At 39.1% G+C, this 21,176-nt stretch overlaps 4 protein-coding genes across 6 annotated transcripts in view; 1 reads left to right on the top strand and 3 right to left on the bottom strand.

Moving 5' to 3' along the window:
* mapk8ip2 (mitogen-activated protein kinase 8 interacting protein 2) overlaps positions 1 to 21,176 on the top strand; it is a 57,088-nt gene that overhangs the window by 10,047 nt on the left and 25,865 nt on the right. The gene's annotated exons all lie outside the window — the stretch shown is intronic.
* Positions 32 to 2,504, bottom strand: LOC131352395 (gastricsin-like). The gene is made up of 9 exons (XM_058388491.1): positions 2,427 to 2,504; positions 2,178 to 2,316; positions 1,986 to 2,103; positions 1,714 to 1,832; positions 1,089 to 1,288; positions 843 to 959; positions 539 to 692; positions 313 to 408; positions 32 to 195 (listed from the first exon to the last, which is right to left on the bottom strand). Exons 1-9 carry the CDS (start codon positions 2,480 to 2,482, stop codon positions 40 to 42), a joined length of 1,155 nt encoding a protein of 384 aa, XP_058244474.1. The 5' UTR covers positions 2,483 to 2,504; the 3' UTR covers positions 32 to 39.
* On the bottom strand, positions 8,559 to 11,041 carry LOC131352400 (gastricsin-like). Its single transcript, XM_058388496.1, has 9 exons — positions 10,986 to 11,041; positions 10,733 to 10,871; positions 10,541 to 10,658; positions 10,280 to 10,398; positions 9,704 to 9,903; positions 9,458 to 9,574; positions 9,154 to 9,307; positions 8,904 to 8,999; positions 8,559 to 8,786 (listed from the first exon to the last, which is right to left on the bottom strand). Exons 1-9 carry the CDS (start codon positions 11,039 to 11,041, stop codon positions 8,628 to 8,630), a joined length of 1,158 nt encoding a protein of 385 aa, XP_058244479.1. The 3' UTR covers positions 8,559 to 8,627.
* On the bottom strand, positions 14,110 to 18,366 carry LOC131352393 (gastricsin-like). The gene is made up of 9 exons (XM_058388487.1): positions 18,227 to 18,366; positions 17,974 to 18,112; positions 17,782 to 17,899; positions 17,520 to 17,638; positions 16,904 to 17,103; positions 16,627 to 16,743; positions 16,327 to 16,480; positions 14,612 to 14,707; positions 14,110 to 14,491 (listed from the first exon to the last, which is right to left on the bottom strand). The coding sequence occupies exons 1-9, from the start codon at positions 18,337 to 18,339 to the stop codon at positions 14,336 to 14,338; spliced, it is 1,212 nt and encodes a 403-aa protein (XP_058244470.1). The 5' UTR covers positions 18,340 to 18,366; the 3' UTR covers positions 14,110 to 14,335.

Here is a 21,176-nt window from a genome sequence, read left to right on the forward strand (position 1 = left end):
CTTTCATTAGAGAATTCTGTAGAATGTTGCTGGTGGTGTTTAGGCAACCTGGGCAAAGCCCACCTGGTTGTTTGCTCTGTCAAATACAGAGTAGTAGGCCCTGAGGAAGACATCACCGAAGATCCAGAGAGGCTGGCCGTTCTGAGAGGACAGGTAGGTGGGAGTGATATCAACGGTGCAGTAACCGCTCTGAGACTGTGAAAATACACAAAAGATAATTAGGTATTAAACTTCCTCACTGTTTGTTTATTTATTTATTTATTTATTTATTACAACCCATCTGTGCATAAGCAGTTGGAAAGAGAAACTTACTTGGATGTAGTAAGAGGGACCCAGAGGGAAACTCACTCCACTGATGATGAAGGTCAGATTGGGAAGATTACTGACCTGGCTACAGTCCACATAATACTGTAAAAAGATATGCAGAATATATTCAAGCAGATTTCTGGATAAATTCTCTAAAGATCTTCACAGCAATAGGGTAAATACTTACATAGTTACATTATAACTTTGAATCTCCTCATAACTTTTACAGTACCTGGCCGTAACTGTCCTGCTGTGCGCCAATATACTGCATCAGAGATGAGATGATGGAGCTAGGGGCAGTAAGGCTGGGGGTACCGGTGTCCACAATGGCCTGGCAGCCACTGTACTGAGAGCACCATCCAGTCTGCTGTCCTGAAACCTCGACCCTGAACCAGATAAATGTTTCTGATTAGAAAAACATTGCTACTTGAATGCATGGCAGTAGAGGTTCATACCCTACTGTCATGTATATTGAGATGTGTAAGTAGTTTTCTGAATGGTCATTAATTATGTAGTCAATGATGACTTGAACTTACTCCTGAATGCCAATCTGCCAGTAGGTCTCAGCGGTCACTGGTGTCCAGGAGATCTGACCCTGATACATGTTGGTGTCCACAGTACCGAAAGCCACCTCACTGCCAGAGCCTCCAACCCTGCACAATGCAAGAGCATTTAACAAAATCTCTACATATGGATGGTTAAATTCACATTCAAATTATATATATATATTCATAATGTTACAATGATGTTTATCTGATTTTTGTTTGCTATTTCTTGCTTACGGGCTCAGATAGATTCCGAACAGGTTTTGTTCAAGGAGACCCTGCTGCATCATGTTGTCCACAAGGGGCATGGCATTGCCAACAGCAATAGATGGGTAGGCCAGACCAAGAATTCCATCAAATGGAGCCTGCAGGAAGGGCTGGCTTGGCTCGTTAGTGCTCAGACCGATCTCCTGATTAGGGACTTGGATGCCAGCCAGCTAACAATGATAAAAAAAGACAGAAACTCTCTAAATGCTGTGTTTTAGAAGCTTACAATGATTTACACAAGTAAAAGTGCATTAGAATACAGAAATGTTGGAATTTATATCACTCAACTAAATTCTGTTATACATATCAATGAAAGCACATTATTGCAATAAGGTCACTCATCCGAGTCCACAGTCAATTCTAAAAAGGAATAAGGGAAGTTAATTTGACCCCAGCCACTAGATGTAGTGATGGTCCCAAGCCCGGATAAAATGGGAGGAAGGGCATTCGGCGTAAAACCTGTGCCAAGTTGATGTGCGGACAAGTTTTACACTTTTACACTATCACAGTAATATTTTGCCATTTTTGATAATGGTGAAAATACGGCTGTTCATATCTCACAATCTGTTATGATAACATTTGCTAAAACACTCACAGTGACAGTGTCATAACCAAAGATGCCGTTAAGAGCTCCGGCTCCATAGGGCAGGTAGAAGGTTTGGGAAGTATTCTGGTAGGTGGAGGACTGCTCAGGATTGAACTGTGTTTGTGCCGCTGAGGAAAGAAATGCACATGTTATGAAAATGTGCATGTTATGAATATCTCCTTTGCCTAATTGCATACAAAGCATGCCTATAAGCTCCCTGGCATCAGTGTTTCTAATGCAGTAATGCAGCACTGTGGTAGAGTTTATAAAGACAAACTTACTGCATGCCTGGGTGCTGCAGTACACAGAGTTGACCCACAGATTGGAAGAGCCAGTGTCAAAGAGCACTTCGAAGGACTGGGGTGGTGTTCCTACGCTGATCACGCCAAAGTAGTATGACTGAAACACAGGTTTTAAACTGTTTAGACGAATACCTCAGCTGGTTTAAGAAGTAAGATTGGGATTTGACTTACATCAGCATAGGTCAAGGAATCAATAGTGGTAGTAGCCAAGATCTCTGGGTGATATTTAAGGCCTGGATCAGTATAGGGCAGATGGATGCCCTTCTCCATCAGACGCTCTCTGATGGACTTACCCTTTCTCAGGGGAACCCTGCAAAGATGTACAAAGAATAAGCTAAACACAACATAAAGCCAACGTTATGAATGAAGACCAGTGCCTACAACGTGACGAGAGCCAGCCAGTAAAGACATAGGACTTACTTGAAGGCTGCCTCTGAGAGCATGAGGCAAGCCACTAAGATGATTAGGCCCTTCATAGCGAATCTTGTTCTCCGTCTGCCCGAATGAACACACAGACCATTCACACAACACATGGCTTTTTATATACACATCAGTCTCATATCATTACGCATATTAACTCATCTTTTCCTGCCCCAGCACTTTTCTCTTTAATGGAAACACTCACCTAATGCCAGGTTTTACTGATAAGACACACAAACAAGATTTATTTCAATAAAGGAATAGAGCCATATCGCATAGGGAAAACACTAAACAGAAATTAATGAAATGCACCCTAATTAGTTATATGTATAATTCAAGCGTTTTTTCTAATGTAGACACTTTGAAATTGTTTAAAGTAATATCACAACTTAAAGGCTTAAAAAATACTTAAAGGCATGTCAATCTTTATAAGTATTTATTGCTGCATTTGTACAACATCTATGATAAATAAAGAGTACCATGTGCCATGCCAACAGCTAGAGAAAGGAAAGAAAGTAATAAACTTTAAAGAATCTTATTAAATATATGTCATAACATGGAGAATGTTTTAACTGAATTTCTTTATTTATATAATTTTTATGATTTTTTTTGTGACATGGACCCAGTGCTTCCCAAGACATTTTAAAATCTTATTTTTTTCTTCCGTATCTCTGTGGAAAATAATTATATGTTAATCTCTCCTAAGATTACATACAAGCTTTATCTAGGTAACTGCTATCACTGTATTTTTCCTTAAAAATAATCATTCTTTTATCTTCAGCATAGGGGAAAATTCTTGCTGTTATCAGAAACAACCCAAATTAGAAAAGCCAAGGTTATTGATGTTTATTAGGGCCCAAGCACTAGCAGTGCGAAGGGCCCTGTTGTTCTTCTAAGGATTTTTTTTTTTTTTTTTTTCAATCATCCGGGCACTTTTGGGGGTCTTAACATGCTCAAAAACTCATGAAAATCAGCAGACAGGTTGGAATCTGCGGCCATTAGGAGGTCACTGTGTCTCGGCCCCAGGCGTGGCACACACCCTTCACAGCGCCCCCTGGAAAATCTTGCTGCATAGCTGATACACGCTTACACATATCCATGTAAAACTTGGTACACACTTAGATCTCATTGAACTGAACAACTTTCACACTGCATGTCATTAATTCTAATCCACAGGAAGTCAGTTATTTTGAGTTGTTTGCAAAACGCACCCAATGGAATTTGAAATACTCCTCCTAGGGAATTGATACAACCACCACCAAACCCAGACTAATATGATCTCAAGACATTGATACAACCACCACCAAACCCAGGCTAATATGATCTCAGGACATTGATACAACCGCCACCAAACCCAGGCTAATATGATCTCAGGACATTGATACAACCGCCACCAAACCCAGGCTAATATGATCTCAGGACATTGATACAACCACCACCAAACCCAGGCTAATATGATCTCAAGGCATTGATACAACCACCACCAAACCCAGGCTAATATGATCTCAAGACATTGATACAACCACCACCAAACCCAGGCTAATATGATCTCAGGACATTGATACAACCGCCACCAAACCCAGGCTAATATGATCTCAGGACATTGATACAACCGCCACCAAACCCAGGCTAATATGATCTCAAGACATTGATACAACCACCACCAAACCCAGGCTAATATGATCTCAAGACATTGATACAACCGCCACCAAACCCAGGCTAATATGATCTCAAGACATTGATACAACCGCCACCAAACCCAGGCTAATATGATCTCAAGACATTGATAATGCAAAATTGTGAAGGGATTTTTGATAAACGGTTCAGCCGTGAGAAGCCCTTAAACTTATGGCGAATAAAACGAAACAGGAAGTGGCTAATAACCTCTGTGTACATTAAGTGATCTACATGAAACCTTAGGTTTATGTTAAGAGGGGAAAGCTGATCACACTGATATGACAGCTATGAGTCTCAGTCATAGCGCCACCAACTGGCAGCAGGAAGTGTGTCACTTTTAGAAATCTAATGTTTTGTCCCTTACGTTCACCTGATTTGGTTGAAAATCAGTCAGAATAATAGCAAGACATGTCTGATGTGAAACTGTGAAGGGATTTGTGATATTGTGAATGATGTTGCTATGGTGAGGATTTAAATAAGAACATAATAGAAGAAAATTAATGTTCTTATATCTTAACAGTGGAAAGCCCTAATGTTTCAAAACATTTTACATAGAAAGAACAACTGGTTATGAGTAAGTTTGCTTAGTTTCATGATTTTGTGATGTTAGCGCGGCTCACAACAAATTTTTACATTTATCAGTCCATTGACTAGACATGGTTTTGGCCTGACTCCTGCAGTACTAGACTATGTCCACTAGAGGCTCTTTCCCCTTTATTTTTATTTTTTTAAATATGGCTTCATGTTCACAATTTATGTATACAGAGTCAGCCAAAAAATGTATTTACATTTCAGGAAAGAAAAATAGTATGATGTAAATTACATTAGTATAATATTAATAATATTATCATAATATTATCATAATATAATCATATATATCAATCTATAACGTATAGCAATAAATTTAGTAATAAAATATCATCTACGTCATCATTGTCTCCCGCTTATCCGTAGCTGGGTCGCGGGGGCAGCAGTCTAAGCAGGGATACCCAGACTTCCCTCTCCCTAGCCACTTCCTCCAGCTCTTCCGGGGGAATTTCAAGGCGTTTCCAGGTCAGCCGAGAGACATTATCCCTCCATTGTGTCCTGGGTCTTCCCTGGGGTCTCTTCCCAGTGGGGCATGCCCGGAACACCTCCCCTGGGAGACGTCCAGGAGGCATCCGAAACAGATGCCCAAGCCACCTCAACTGGCCCCTTTCGATGTGGAGGAGCAGCGGCTCTACTCTGAGCTCCTCCCGGGTGACAGAGCTCCTTACCCTATCTCTAAGGGAACGCCCCGCCACCTTACGAAGGAAACTCATTTCAGCCGCCTGTATACGGGATCTTGTCCTTTCTGTCATGACCCAAAGCTCATGACCATAAGTAAGAGTAGGAACGTAGATTGACTGGTAAATCGAGAGCTTCGCCTTTCGGCTCAGCTCCTTCTTCACCACAACAGACCAGTACATAGACCGCATAGCTGCTGCCGCTGCACCAATCTGTCTGTCAATCTCACGCTTCATCCTTCCCTCACTTGTAAACAAAACCCAGAGATACTTAAACTCCTCCACTGGAGGGAGGAACACCCCTCCAACCTGGTAAAATATTTATACAAATTTTTCTTTTCCTGAAATGTGTATACATTTTTCTGGGTGACTCTATATATCTATATATAAACTGATATAGAAATATAGTTTAGAGGGAGAGTCATTGTCCCTTTTGACATCACTGGACATTGCTATGGTCTGTTTCATTACACCCAAACTGTCACTTTTGTCTTTATATAGTTTAGACAGAGATGCAGTTGTCTTTTTGCCATCAGTGGCATTAGACCCAAATTGTCACTCTTGTCCTTTTGGTATTTCCCCTTTAAATGCATGTTCCCACTGTGCCCACTGTGCCTGGTGTGCCATTGCTTGCGCCCGATCATCGTTGCTTGCAACTATATTTTGCTTTTCTAGTTGTAACAGCTATTAATGTTACTGTAACTGCACAGTTGTACAATAATTATTCACTAATAATATATTAATATATCATCTTTTGATTATATTTTATATATCAGTGACATTTCGTTTATAGTGTTTGGTGTTCTCTGTAGCCATTTAACACGTTTGTCTTCATAAGCTCCTCATTCAACTCAACAACTCCATAAAATTTACATTTCAGTGAAATAATAATTAGCCTTTTACAGCTTTGTTTGGCACCAAAGGGTGATTATTGCACCTAATGGGTAGAACGGAAACTGCAAAAAGCTTCACTAGGAGGTCATTGTAGCAGGAATCACACTGGCCCAATCTTAGTGGAGAGGACTGGACAGTGAATGACAGGTTTGCTTGATTATTTCTGTTACTTTCAAACTACTACACTTTGCAAATGCCATGATCTTCTTTTTATTAGCAAATCATGGGAATTAAATGTAATTTATTATTATTATTAAGGTGTTTTATTGTCACTTTTATCATCAAACTATCCAGTCTCATGTCCTAACATTACATACTTTATGCAGGCACATGGTGTGCAGTGCTGCCGGCTATGTGTGTGTGTGTCAGTGTGTGTGTGTGTGTGTGTGTCAGTGTGTGTGTTCACATACTGGCAATTTTTAATGAGTTTTCTCATTATTGTCGCTTAAAAAAAATCCTCTTCTTTGATTTAGAGAGAGAAAAGACTGGAATAAAAGCAGGATGCAGGGAGGAGGAGTGGGAAAGCCCTTACACTCATTGTATGTTGTTAAATTATTGTGTAGTTTTAAAATGACTGTAGCATTCCCTCTGAGCAATGACATGTAAATTGGCAGCGAGAGCCTGCATATTACTGTACTAAATAACATGCCACATGCAACTTAGAATTATTGCATGCTGTTTAATGCGTTTAGATTGCATTTAAATCCTTAACAGCACAATGCCTATATGCGTTATGGTTTATAGTGCAGAGAATACGCATATCACATGTATTCTCCCAAAGTGCTGACTTGAAATCCAAGAAGGAAGTGGGATGAGTCAGCGAATGAGCTTGTACTGGTAGGATACGGTTGTCATGGTGACAGCTGTTAAAGGTGACCTCACCCTTCTTAATGAGCCTAAACCTTCTGGGTTTTTTTTTAGCTAGCACCAGCTACCATGGCAACAGTCAATGATTGGCATCATGTATTAAAACAGGGAGGGAGGAATAGGAGGTTTCAGTGGTGGGTTGCTGCAGGGATTGATTTCAGGGATTGATTTCAGGGACTGATTTTTTTTATTGTCTGATTTCAGGTTTGTGACACTCAGGAAAATTGAACCATGAATAATAGCTAGCTCTGCTGCCACGTGACCAGTACAGTAATATGGATGGACTTTATTGATCCATTGACTGATTCATTGATTCTCAAATGGTGCCTTGTGCTTTGTGTATGTATTTTCTTGTGTGTTTTGAGTTGTGTGTTCATTCAGGCTGTGAAATACCATTGCATTTTTTGTGTTTTGAATATTACATAAGATGATTTGATGCAACTGCTGGAACAAAATATAAACAAATTACTACCAGGATAAAGACTTTACTGAGGCTGAATGAGTGAAAGCGATGTCCTGTATCATTCACTGGAACTAGAGTACAGCCTCACTCTGAGCATCGCTCCTGTGTTAATGAATGTGGACTAATAAATTATAAATAAGGTATCACAACTGCATACCAGACAAAGAGGATAAAAAATGTTCACTCCTGCAACTTTTTCTTTCAATTTTCTTTCACCTTCTGTTTGGTCCAGCCGGCTCACTGATGCACAGCTCTGCACAGCTAGCGTGCTAAGCTGGTAAAGTGACAGTAAACCTTTCATGAAATAGGTGCTGTTTGCAGATTTTACTTATCAGTATTGTTGATTTGCTGTTAGTCCACTGCGGCATTTAATAAAACGTTAAAGTATGATGTAACTTGTTAAGGTACATGTTAAAGTATAAATGCTTTTGCTGTTGTTTAGTCCTAGATCTTGTTCTTCAAAACATCTTGATACCCAAAGCCTTTTTTAAAAATTCATTTAGATTAGCTTTGGTGGAGGCTTTTATGATTTAGTTCATAAAATCATTATAAAATAATTTTATACATGGATTCTCTAGAGTAAATAGAGGTAGAGATAGCGACTCTATATATCTTTGTATTTCTGAATGTTTGTCAAATCATGTTCCGGTTAGCAAATTTGGACTTCTTGGAGGTTTAAAGCAGGCTCATTGGATTAATTGATTCCAGGATGTGGAAGTGAAGACATGAATAACCTGACGTGCTCGTATTCACTCTCATGTTCTTTGCTTTTATATAGAATCAATACTTGATTTTAATTTTTAATTGAAAGATTGCATTTTAACATATGGTATGGGGAGACATATATTTCGAAATCTTGTCTGAAAATACATTATAAAATTTACTTATATCTGCCAATATTGAAATGGAAAAAAAAGAAAAGAAATTTCAGTAAGTAGCAGTTTATTACTAAAATCCATTTCCATGTAGTTACTGCCAGTATTAATGAGACCACAGCTTCCTTTAGAGAATTCTGTAGAATGTTGCTGGTGGTCTTCAGACAGCCTGGGCAAAGCCCACCTGGTTGTTTGCTCTGTCATATACAGAGTAGTAGGCCCTGAGGAAGACATCACCGAAGATCCAGAGAGGCTGGCCATTCTGAGAGGGCACATAGGTGGGATTGATGTTAACGGTGCAGTAACCGCTCTGAGACTCCTGTGAAAATACACAAAATATAATTAGATATTAAAGTTCCTCACTGTTTATTTCTTTATTTATTTATCTATCTATCAGAACCCATCTGTGTATAAGTAGTTGAAGAGAGAAACTTACTTGGATGTAGTAAGAGGGACCCAGAGGGAAACTCACTCCACTGATGATGAAGGTCAGAGTGGGAAGATTACTGACCTGGCTACAGTCCACAGCATACTGTAAAAAGATATGCAGATATTCAAGCAGATTTCTGGATGAATTCTCTAAAGATCTTCAGGTCATGTTTTGTTTGAACTCATTTCACAGCAATAGGGTAAATACTTACATAGTTACAATATAACTTCGAATCTCCTCATAACTTTTACAGTACCTGGCCGTAACTGTCCTGCTGTGCGCCAATATAATACATCAGAGATGACATGAGGGAGCTAGGGGCAGTAAGGCTGGGGGTACCGGTGTCCACAACGGCCTGGCAGCCACTGTACTGAGAGCACCATCCAGTCTGCTGTCCTGAAATCTCGACCCTGAACCAGATAAATGTTTCTGATTAGAAAAACATTGCTACTTGAATGCATGGCAGTAGAGGTTCATACCCTACTGTCATGTATATTGAGATGTGTAAGTAGTTTTCTGAATGGTCATTAATTATGTAGTCAATGATGACTTGAACTTACTCCTGAATGCCAATCTGCCAGTAGGTCTCAGCGGTCACTGGTGTCCAGGAGATCTGACCCTGATACATGTTGGTGTCCACAGTACCGAAAGCCACCTCACTGCCAGAGCCTCCAACCCTGCACAATGCAAGAGCATTTAACAAAATCTCTACATATGGATGGTTAAATTCACATTCAAATTATATATATATATTCATAATACTACAATGTTGTTTATCTGATTTTTGTTTGCTATTTCTTGCTTACGGGCTCAGATAGATTCCGAACAGGTTTTGTTCAAGGAGACCCTGCTGCATCATGTTGTCCACAAGGGGCATGGCATTGCCAACAGCAATAGATGGGTAGGCCAGACCAAGAATTCCATCAAATGGAGCATCCAGGAAGGGCTGGCTTGGCTCGTTAGTGCTCAGACCGATCTCCTGATTAGGGACTTGGATGCCAGCCAGCTAACAATGATAAAAAAAGACAGAAACTCTCTAAATGCTGTGTTTTAGAAGCTTACAATGATTTACACAAGTAAAAGTGCATTAGAATACAGAAATGTTGGAATTTATATCACTCAACTAAATTCTGTTATACATATCAATGAAAGCACATGTTATTGCCATAAGGTCACTCATCTGAGTCCACAGTCAATTCTAAAAAGGAATAATGGAAATTAATTTGGCTGGATATCACCTAAACACGCCTCCTGATGCTGTATTCATTTTAACCCAGACCTTTTACACTATCAAAGCAATATTTTGCCATTTTTGATAATGGTGAAAATACGGCTGTTCATATCTCACAATCTGTTATGATAACATTTGCTAAAACACTCACAGTGACAGTGTCATAACCAAAGATGCCGTTAATAGCTCCGAATCCGTAGGGCATGTAGAAGGTTTGGGAAGTGTTCTGGTAGGTGGAGGACTGTTGAGGATTGAACTGTGTTTGTGCCGCTGAGGAAATAAATGCACAGAACTATGTTATGAATATCTCCTTTGCCTAATTGCATACAAAGCATGCCTATAAGCTCCCTGGCATCACTGTTTCTAATGCAGTAATGCAGCACTGTGGTAGAGTTTATAAAGACAAACTTACTGCATGCCTGGGTGCTGCAGTACACAGAGTTGACCCACAGATTGGAAGAGCCAGTGTCAAAGAGCACTTCGAAGGACTGGGGTGGTGTTCCTACGCTGATCACGCCAGAGTAGAATGACTGAAACACAGGTTTTAAACTGTTTAGACGAATACCTCAGCTGGTTTAAGAAGTAAGATTGGGATTTGACTTACATCAGCATAGCTCATGGATGCAATAGTGGTAGTAGCCAAGATCTCTGGGTGATATTTAAGGCCTGGATCAGTATAGGGCAGATGGATGCCCTTCTCCCTCAGACGCTCTCTGATGGACTTACCCTTTCTCAGGGGAATCCTGCAAAGATGTACAAAGAATTAGCTAAACACAACATAAAGCCAACATTATGAATAACTGAAGACCAGTGCCTACAACGTGACGAGAGCCAGCCAGTAAAGACATAGGACTTACTTGAAGGCTGCCTCTGAGAGCATGAGGCAAGCCACTAAGATGATTAGGCCCTTCATAGCGATGCTTGTTCTCCGTCTGCCCGAATGAACACACAGACCATTCACACAACACATGGCTTTTTATATACACATCAGTCTCATATCATTACGCATATTAACTCATCTTTTCCTGCCCCAGCACTTTTCTCTTTAATGGAAACACTCACCTAATGCCAGGTTTTACTGATAAGACACACAAACAAGATTTATTTCAATAAATAGAGCCATATCACATAGGGAAAACACTAAACAGAAATTAATGAAATGCACCCTAATTAGTTATATGTATAATTCAAGCGTTTTTTCTAATGTAGACACTTTGAAATTGTTTAAAGTAATATCACAACTTATATCACAGTAATCTGCCAATATTTAATTAATTTAATTTAATTTAATTTTATATGTCATAACATGGAGAATGTTTTAACTGAATTTCTTTATTTATATAATGTTTATGATTTATTTTTTGTGACATGGACCCAGTGCTTCCCAATACATTTTAAAATCTTATTTTTTTCTTCCGTATCTCTGTGGAAAATAATTATATTTTAATCTCTCCTAAGATTACATACAAGCTTTATCTAGGTCACTGCTATCACTGTATTTTTCCTTAAAAATAATCATTCTTTTATCTTCAGCATAGGGAAAAATTCTTGCTGTTATCAGAAACAACACAAATTAGAAAAGCCAAGGTTATTGATGTTTATTTGCTTTTCTAGTTGTAACAGCTATTAATGTTACAACTGCACAGTTGTACAATAACTATTATACAATAATAATATATTAATATATCATCTTTTGATTATATTTTATATATCAGTGACATTTCGTTTATAGTGTTTGGTGTTCTCTGTAGCCATTTAACAAATGTTTGTCTTCATAAGCTCCTCATTCAACTCAACAACTCCATAAAATTTACATTTCAGTGAAATAATAATTAGCCTTTTTTCAGCTTTATTTAGCACCAAAGGGTGATTATTGCACCTAATGGGTAGAACGGAAACTGCAAAAAGCTTCACTAGGAGGTCATTGTAGCAGGAATCACACTGGCCCAATCTTAGTGGAGAGGACTGGACAGTGAATGACAGGTTTGCTTGATTATTTCTGTTACTTTCAAACTACTACACTTTGCAAATGCCATGAATAAATCATGAGAATTAAATGTATTTAAATTATTTAAATATTGTATTTAAATATTATTATTATTATTATTATTATTATTATTATTATTATTATTATTATTTTAAAAGGGCTAAATGTAAATGCAGACAAGGTGTTTTTTTGTCACTTTTATCATCGAACTATCCAGTCTCATGTCCTGACATTACATAATTTATAATTTATGCAGGCACATGCCGTGTGTTCACATACCGGCAATTTTTAATGAGCTTTCTCATTACTGTCACTTAAAAAAAATCCTCTTCTTTGATTTAGAGAGAGAAAAGACTGGAATAAAAGCAGGATGCAGGGAGGAGGAGTGGGAAAGCCCTTACACTCATTGTATGTTGTTAAATTATTGTGTAGTTTTAAAATGACTGTAGCATTCCCTCTGAGCAATGACATGTAAATTGGCAGCGAGAGCCTGCATATTACTGTACTAAATAACATGCCACATGCAACTTAGAATTATTGCATGCTGTTTAATGCGTTTAGATTGCATTTAAATCCTTAACAGCACAATGCCTATATGTGTTATGGTTTATAGTGCAGAGAATACGCATATCACATGTATTCTCCCAAAGTGCTGACTTGAAATCCAAGAAGGAAGTGGGATGAGTCAGTGAATGAGCTTGTACTGGTTGGTAGGATACAGTTGTCATGGTAACAGCTGTTAAAGGTGACCTCACCCTTCTTAACGAGCCTAAACCTTTTTTAGCTAGCATCAGCTGCCATGGCAACAGTCGATGATGGGCATCATGTATTACACTGCTCGTGTTACATCATAGTGCTGAACAGGCCCCGCCTACTGTAACAGGGAGGGAGGAATAGGAGGTTTCAGTGGTGGGTCGCTGCAGGGATTGATTTCAGGGATTGATTTTTTTTTATTGTCTGATTTCAGGTTTGTGACAGTCAGGAAAACTGAACCATGAATAATAGCTAGCTCTGCTGCCACGTGACCAGTACAGTAATATGGATGGACTTTATTGATCCATTGACTGATTCATTGATTCTCAAATGGTGCCTTGTGCTTTGTGTATGTATTTTCTTGTGTGTTTTGAGTTGTGTGTTCATTCAGGCTGTGAAATACCATTGCATTTTTTGTGTATCATTTTTTGAATATTACATAAGATGATTTGATGCAACTGCTGGAACAAAATATAAACAAATTACTACCAGGATAAAGACTTGGAACTTGGAAATCCACTGGAACCAGTGTACAGCATCACGTTGAGTATTCTCCTGTGTTAATAATTGTGGACTTTTTATACCAGACAACGAGGATAAAAAATGTTCACTCCTGCAACTTTTTCTTTGGTCCAGCAGGCTCCCTCATGCACAGCTATTGAACTAAGCCTGCAGTAGCCTGGCAATAAGTGACTAGTGACAGTAAACCTTTCATGAAATAGGTATATAAAATAGGTGCTGTTTGCAGATTTGTATATTTATATTAGTATGGTTGATTTGCCGTTAAACTTTTAGTCCACTGCGGCATTTAATAAAACGTTGGAGTATGATGTAATTTGTTAACGTACATGTTGAAGTGTAAATGCTTTTGCTGTTGTTTAGTCCTTGATCTTGTTCTTCAAAATATCTAGATACCTAAATCCTTTTAATTCATTTGGATTAGCTTTGGCGAAGGCTTTTATGATTTAGTTAACATGATCAAATTCTATGCATGGATTCTCTAGAGTAAATAGAGGTAGAGATAGCGACTCTATATTTTTGTATTTCTGAATGTTTGCCAAATCATGTTCCGGTTAGCAGATTTGGACTTCTTGGAGGTTTAAAGCAGGCTCATTGGATTAATTGATTCCAGGATGTGGAAGTGAAGACATGAATAACCTGACGTGCTCGTATTCACTCTCATGTTCTTTGCTTTTATATAGAATCAATACTTGATTTTAATTTTTAATTGAAAGATTGCATTTTAACATATGGTATGGGGAGACATATATTTTGAAATCTTGTCTGAAAATACATTATAGAATTTACTTATATCTGCCAATATTGAAATAGGGAAAAAAAAAAGAAATTTCAGTAAATAGCAGTTTATTACTAAAATCCATTTCCATGTAGTTACTACAGGTATTAATGATTCTATGGAGACCACAGCTTCCATTAGAGATTTCTATGGAGTGTTGCTGGTGGTGTTTAGGCAACCTGGGCAAAGCCCACCTGGTTGTTTGCTCTGTCATATACAGAGTAGTAGGCCCTGAGGAAGACATCACCGAAGATCCAGAGAGGCTGGCCGTTCTGAGAGGGCAGGTAGGTGGGAGTGATGTTAACGGTGCAGTAACCGCTCTGAGACTGTGAAAATACACAAAATATAATTAGATATTAAAGTTCCTCACTGTTTATTTCTTTATTTATCTATCTATCGTTCTGATAGATCCATCTGTGTATAAGCAGTTGAAGAGAGAAACTTACTTGGATGTAGTAAGAGGGACCCAGAGGGAAACTCACTCCACTGATGATGAAGGTCAGAGAGGGAAGATTACTGACCTGGCTACAGTCCACAGCATACTGTAAAAAGATATGCAGTTATTCAAGCAGATTCGTGGATAAATTCTCATGGAAAAAGATCTTCAGGTCACTTGGCTGTAATAAGGCATCCAGTTTGACAGTTAAGTCACCTCTGCCCTTATTTTAAAAATCGATTTAATGGTGTAATGCAGAATGTTTAAAGTTTGCGTTATTTTGTTTGAACCCATTTCACAGCAATAGGGTGCATATGTCAGGAACCGCTGGACAGTTCCCTGCCAGGCCTGGAGAGGGTGCTGGCAGGTGATTCTATGGAGTCTGCTTTATTGTGTGTATTTTGTACCACGCCTTTCCTATTGTTCTCATTCCCGCTGTTTCACCTGTTCCCTATTAGCCTAAATATTTAGCTCTATATATATAAGGATCCTTTTGTACCTGTCCTAGTCGGCTATTGTTCTATGTTCTTTGTTTTGTATGTTAGGTTTTGTTTTATTAGCATCATGTCTAGTGTTTAGGTTAGTCTTCCCCATGTCTCGTGTTTATGTTAATAAAGCAGCGCTTATTTGAATCCTGCATCTGGGTCTGTCTCCATGGTGTGCCAGCGCACGCAGCAATCACGGAGGTTTGGGTTTGAGCCCCACACAGGGTGGGGGCGCTCGGATGTTATTGAATAGCCGACCATTCTCAAAGACCCAGAGAGATTCCCAGTGAGTTCCTGTTCACAACCAGGTATTGCAGCCCACGAGCGAGGACCCCGGCGGATGACATCCGTCAGACCACCTGCCTCGGAGGACATTCAAGCAGGTGGCCCTCCTTCCCCGTTTCCCCAGAGTGGTGCCTCCGTCTTTGTTCCGGTCGAAGTCGCCACTCTGTGATGGAGTTTCGACGGAGGACGCTGCTCGACTTCATGTCATGGGGGGCACCCCCCTTTTTATCGGACCCACTGGAAGCGTGGCTTCCACCACATCGCCAGCCAGGGACGGCGCTCCACGATGGAGTTTCCGTGGAGGACGTCACTCGGCATCTCGAGTGGAAGACACTTCCCTCCCGTCTCATGTACGTGTCGGATGCCACTGTATCCCCAGTATCTGGGACACCTCTGTGGACTGCAGTTATGAACTATGTCATGCCTTGCATCTCCCCTCTTGGACTACACCAGCTGTCTATGCCTGGGGTGTCCTTCAGCTATGCTGGAGGCGCTTCAGGAGCCGCGCCTTAGAGGGGGGACTATGTCAGGAACCACTGGACAGTTCCCTGCCAGGCCTGGAGAGGGTGCTGGCAGGTGATTCTATGGAGCCTGCTTTATTGTGTGTATTTTGTGCCACGCCTTTCTTATTGTTGTTGTTCCCACTGTTTCACCTGTTCCCTATTAGCCCTATATATAGGGATCATTTTGTACCTGTCCTTGTTGGCTATTGTTTTGTGTTCCTTGTTTTGTACATTAGGTTTTGTTTTATTAGCCTCACGTCTAGTGTTTAGGTTAGTCTTCCCCATGTCTCGGGTTTATTTTAATAAAGCAGCGCTTATTTGAATCCTGCATCTGGTTCTGTCTCCATGGCATGCCAGTGTGCGCAGCAACCACGGATGTTGGCGCCCAGACGTTACAGAATACATACATAGTTACATTATAACTTTGAATCTCCTCATAACTTTTACAGTACCTGGCCGTAACTGTCCTGCTGTGCGCCAATATACTGCATCAGAGATGACATGACGGAGCTAGGGGCAGTAAGGCTGGGGGTACCGGTGTCCACAATGGCCTGGCAACCACTGTACTGAGAGCACCATCCAGTCTGCTGTCCAGACATCTCGACCCTGAACCAGATTAATGTGATTAGAAAAACATTGCTACTTGAATGCATGGCAGTAGAGGTTCATACCCTACTGTGATGTATATTGAGATGTGTAAGTAGTTTTCTGAATGGTCATTAATTATGTAGTCAGTGATGACTTGAACTTACTCCTGAATGCCAATCTGCCAGTAGGTCTCAGCGGTCACTGGTGTCCAGGAGATCTGACCCTGATACATGTTGGTGTCCACAGTACCGAAAGCCACCTCACTGCCAGAGCTTCCAGCCCTGTACAAACAGAGGCATAAAGGTTTAGCTATCAGTTCAAACAAATGCAAGAGCAATTAACAAAATCTCTACATATGCATGGTTAAATTGACATTCGATTTATATATTCATAATACTACAATGTTGTTTATCTGATTTTTGTATGCTATTTCTTGCTTACGGGCTCAGATAGATTCCGAACAGGTTTTGTTCAAGGAGACCCTGCTGCATCATGTTGTCCACAAGGGGCATGGCATTGCCAACAGCAATAGATGGGTAGGCCAGACCAAGAATTCCATCAAATGGAGCCTGCAGGAAGGGCTGGCTTGGCTCGTTAGTGCTCAGACCGATCTCCTGATTAGGGACTTGGATGCCAGCCAGCTAACAATGATAAAAAGAGACACTTTTAGAAAGTCTCTAAATTTAAACAAGCAAAAGTGCCTTTGAATACAGAAATGTTGTAATTTATATCACTTAGCTAAATTCTGTTATACATATCAATGAAAGCACATGTTATTGCAATATGGTCACTCATCCGAGACCACAGTCAATTCTTAAAAGGAATAATGGAAATTAATTTGACTGGATATCACCTAAACACGCCTCCTGATGCTGTATTCATTTTAACCCAGACCTTTTACATTATCACAGTAATATTTTGCCATTTTTGATCATGGTGAAAATACGGCTGTTCATATCTTACAATCTGTTATGATAACATTTGTAGCATGCAACATAGAGTCATGCTGTATCAGGTTTTGGTTGATATGTGATCAAATATACGCTAAAACACTCACAGTGACAGTGTCATAACCGAAGACGCCGTTAAGAGCTCCGGCTCCATAGGGCAGGTAGAAGGTTTGGGAAGTGCTCTGGTAGGTGGAGGACTGTTGAGGATTGAACTGTGTTTGTGCCGCTGAGGAAAGAAATGCACAAAACGAATGTTATGAATGTCTCCTTTGCCTAATTGCATTCACAGGATGCCTATAAGCTCCCTGGCATCAGTGTTTCTAATGCAGTAATGCAGCACTGTGGTAGAGTTTATAAAGACAAACTTACTGCATGCCTGGGTGCTGCAGTACACAGAGTTGACCCACAGATTGGAAGAGCCAGTGTCAAAGAGCACTTCGAAGGACTGGGGTGGTGTTCCTACGCTGATCACGCCAAAGTAGTATGACTGAAACACAGGTTTTAAACTGTTTAGACGAATACCTCAGCTGGTTTAAGAAGTAAGATTGGGATTTGACTTACATCAGCATAGGTCAAGGAATCAATAGTGGTAGTAGCCAAGATCTCTGGGTGATATTTAAGGCCTGGATCAGTATAGGGCAGATGGATGCCCTTCTCCATCAGACGTTCTCTGATGGACTTACCCTTTCTCAGGGGAACCCTGCAAAGATGTACAAAGAATTAGCTAAACACAACATAAAGCCAACGTTATGAATAACTGAAGACCAGTGCCTGCAAAGTGACGAGAGCCAGCCAGTAAATACATAGGACTTACTTGAAGGCTGCCTCTGAGAGCATGAGGCAAGCCACTAAGATGATTAGGCCCTTCATAGCGATGCTTGTTCTCCGTCTGCCCGAATGAACACACAGACCATTCACACAACACATGGCTTTTTATATACACATCATACTCGTATCATTACGCATATTAACTCATTTTTCCTGCCCCAGCTTTTCTCTTTAATGGAAACACTCACCTAATGCCAGGTTTTACTGATAAGACACACAAACAAGATTTGTTCAAATAAAGGTATAGAACCATATCTCAGAGCACTAAAAATAAATGAATTTTTTTCTAATGTAGACACTTTAAAAGTGTTTAAAGTAAAAAAAAATGTACTTTAAAGACAGTAATTTTTCCGTGTGTTCAAAAAGGAATAAAAGATTTCAGTGTGCACTGGTATAGGAATGTAATGTTCTGTATAACAACATATTCTAAAGTTTTTCAATTCAGGTATATTACAGCAATTTTCCAATGATTTCTTTTATTTTATTATAATTTTTTAATTTAATTTAATTCAATTTAATTTAATTTAATTTAATTTAATTTAATTTAATTTAATTTAATTTAATTTAATTAATGGCATGTCAAACACTTTTAAATATTTATTGCTGCATTTGTATTACATCTATAATGAGGAGTGGCATTTGAAAGTGCCATGCCAACAGCTAGAGAAAGGAAAGAAAATAATAAACTTAATAATAAAAGAAATCTCATTAAATATATTTCATAACATGGAGAATGTTTTAACTGAAATTATTTTATTATTTTATTTTTGATGATTTATTTTTATAGCATGGACCCAGTGCTTCCCAATACATTTTAAAAGCTTATTTTATCTTCTGTATCTCTGTGGTAAATAATTATATGTTAATCTCTCCTAAGATTACATACAAGCTTTATCTAGGTCACTGCTATCACTGTATTTTTCTTTAAAAATAATCATTCTCTTATCGTCAACATAGGGGAAAATTCTTGCTGTTATCAGAAGCAACGCAAATTAGAAAAGCCAAGGTTATTGATGTTTATTTGCTTTTCTAGTTGTAACAGCTATTAATGTTACATCTGCACAGTTGTACAATAACTATTATACAATAATAATATATTAATATATCATCTTTTGATTATATTATATATATTAGTGACATTTCGTTTATAGTGTTTGCTGTTCTCTGTAGCCATTTAACAAATGTTTGTCTTCATAAGCTCCTCATTCAATTTCAGTGAAATAATAATTAGCCTTTTTCAGCTTTATTTAGCACCAAAGGGTGATTATTGCACCTAATGGGTAGAATGCAGTTAGCTAGTTATTATTTTTTAGAACTACTGACATGGCATGAGGAGTAAAAACGCATGCATTCTCTGTTTCCTCAAATTTATGCATTCTCTATTTGCTGTAAGACTTTAAGACAGAACTTGGCAGCTTTTAATAAGATACTAACATAGAAATTCATGGTGTTCTTTTGTCTTAGGTCATGTTTTACACAAAACCTTACTAGATTTATATTAAGATTAACACAGTTTTATTGATTATGTTTGCTAGTAGCTTGTATGTATGGAGCGTAGATGCTGGAATTTCTTTGAGTAGACTGACAAAATGGTTGCAACTCTGTATTTCTCTTGGATGTCTGCCATTCATGTTTTTGACTTAAAAGGTCAGAGCTGTTAGAAGGAGTGGTGTAGTGGGGCTGGTTTAAGAAATACAGTAGGGATTTGACTTACATCAGCATATTTAAGAACTGGATCGGTGCAAAGCAGATGGATGCCCTTGTCCCTCCCTCCCTCCCTCTCTGATGGTCTCAACCTTTATTAGGAAAGCTGATCGGTAAAGACGTAGAACTTATCTGATAGTTGCCGCTGGCAGGATGTTGCAAGCCAAAAGGACAATTACGCTCTTCATGATCATTTTTCTGATCCATTTAGCTGAATGTTAACACAGATCATTCTCACGCTCTGACCCTTTTATATACACAAGATACACATATTTATGCTCTTTTTTCTTTAATGGCATAAGCCTTTGAGAAATACTGAAATACCAGGCTGTACTCATGATAATAGTGACAAGATACGGTTAAAATCAACCCTTACAAGCGAAGCACTACATAGCAATAAATGTGTGTTAATTAGATAAACTGCTTCCAAAGTATTTCCAAGAATCTAACTATTATAGAGTGTCTGCAAAATAAGTGTTTGGACATTTCAACAACATGTAACTGCATTAGAAAACATATCAAGCCAATTTTCATGCAAAACATTTTCCCTAAATTGAAGGTATTTGCATATATCCACTATAAAGTCCCTTGGGACCAGCTGTTTAAAGTAAATGAAAAAATAGCTAAGAATAGGGAAGTATGTTTTACTCAGCGACTGAGCAACACTGAGCCAAGAAAACAGTCGAAGGCTCTCTCAAAGCATACTACGTCAGATTGCAGAGCAAAAAGAAAACATCCGCCTATCAGAATTTAGGACAGACTGCCTGGCTTTAAGTCCTTCCAGCCACTTTTTTTGACGCTGTCAGAATGGCATAGATTAATGAACATTCTCAGTAAGTGCAGTGGTACAGCAGTCTCACAGCTGAAAAAGTGCATATGTCCAGCAGTGTGCTGATTGCAGCATGGAGTGGTGCTGCAGCCCAGGGTAGTTGTGGCTCTGTGTGTAAAGCACTGGCTTACTAATTAGCTGGTTAGGGGTTCAATCCCCAACACCACCCAGCTGCCACTGTTAGGCCCTTGAGCAAGGCCATTAATCTTCTCCAATCCAGGGGTTCTGTATTGTGGAAGTCCTTCTGGTCTGATTCCAGGTTTGTAACAAGCTGGAATTTGCTGAAAAAAGAATTTGATCAATGTATATGTGACTAATAAAGGTGTTTTCTTATTTTTTATTTTTTCCCATTTATTTTTTTTTATTGTTTTCCCATTTCATTCACTGACTTTGGAGATAAACT

Source organism: Hemibagrus wyckioides, linkage group LG04 (genome assembly GCF_019097595.1).
Source record: "Hemibagrus wyckioides isolate EC202008001 linkage group LG04, SWU_Hwy_1.0, whole genome shotgun sequence".
Lineage (NCBI taxonomy): Eukaryota > Metazoa > Chordata > Actinopteri > Siluriformes > Bagridae > Hemibagrus > Hemibagrus wyckioides.

Bases quoted from the DNA above. Each gene is read 5' to 3' on its own strand.
- LOC131352395 (XM_058388491.1), bottom strand. From the start codon at position 2,482: ATGAAGGGCCTAATCATCTTAGTGGCTTGCCTCATGCTCTCAGAGGCA. The intron at 1,833-1,985 runs GTAAGTTTGTCT...TTCTTTCCTCAG, and splicing joins CTGCAGCACCCAGGCATGCA to CGGCACAAACACAGTTCAAT. The intron at 960-1,088 runs GTAAGCAAGAAA...TGCATTGTGCAG, and splicing joins TTCGGAATCTATCTGAGCCC to GGTTGGAGGCTCTGGCAGTG.
- LOC131352400 (XM_058388496.1), bottom strand. From the start codon at position 11,041: ATGAAGGGCCTAATCATCTTAGTGGCTTGCCTCATGCTCTCAGAGGCA. The intron at 10,399-10,540 runs GTAAGTTTGTCT...TTATTTCCTCAG, and splicing joins CTGCAGCACCCAGGCATGCA to CGGCACAAACACAGTTCAAT. The intron at 9,575-9,703 runs GTAAGCAAGAAA...TGCATTGTGCAG, and splicing joins TTCGGAATCTATCTGAGCCC to GGTTGGAGGCTCTGGCAGTG.
- LOC131352393 (XM_058388487.1), bottom strand. From the start codon at position 18,339: ATGTGTTGTGTGAATGGTCTGTGTGTTCATTCGGGCAGACGGAGAACA. The intron at 18,113-18,226 runs GTAAGTCCTATG...ACATCTTTGCAG, and splicing joins CTCTCAGAGGCAGCCTTCAA to GGTTCCCCTGAGAAAGGGTA. The intron at 14,708-16,326 runs GTACTGTAAAAG...ATCTTTTTACAG, and splicing joins AGCAGGACAGTTACGGCCAG to TATGCTGTGGACTGTAGCCA.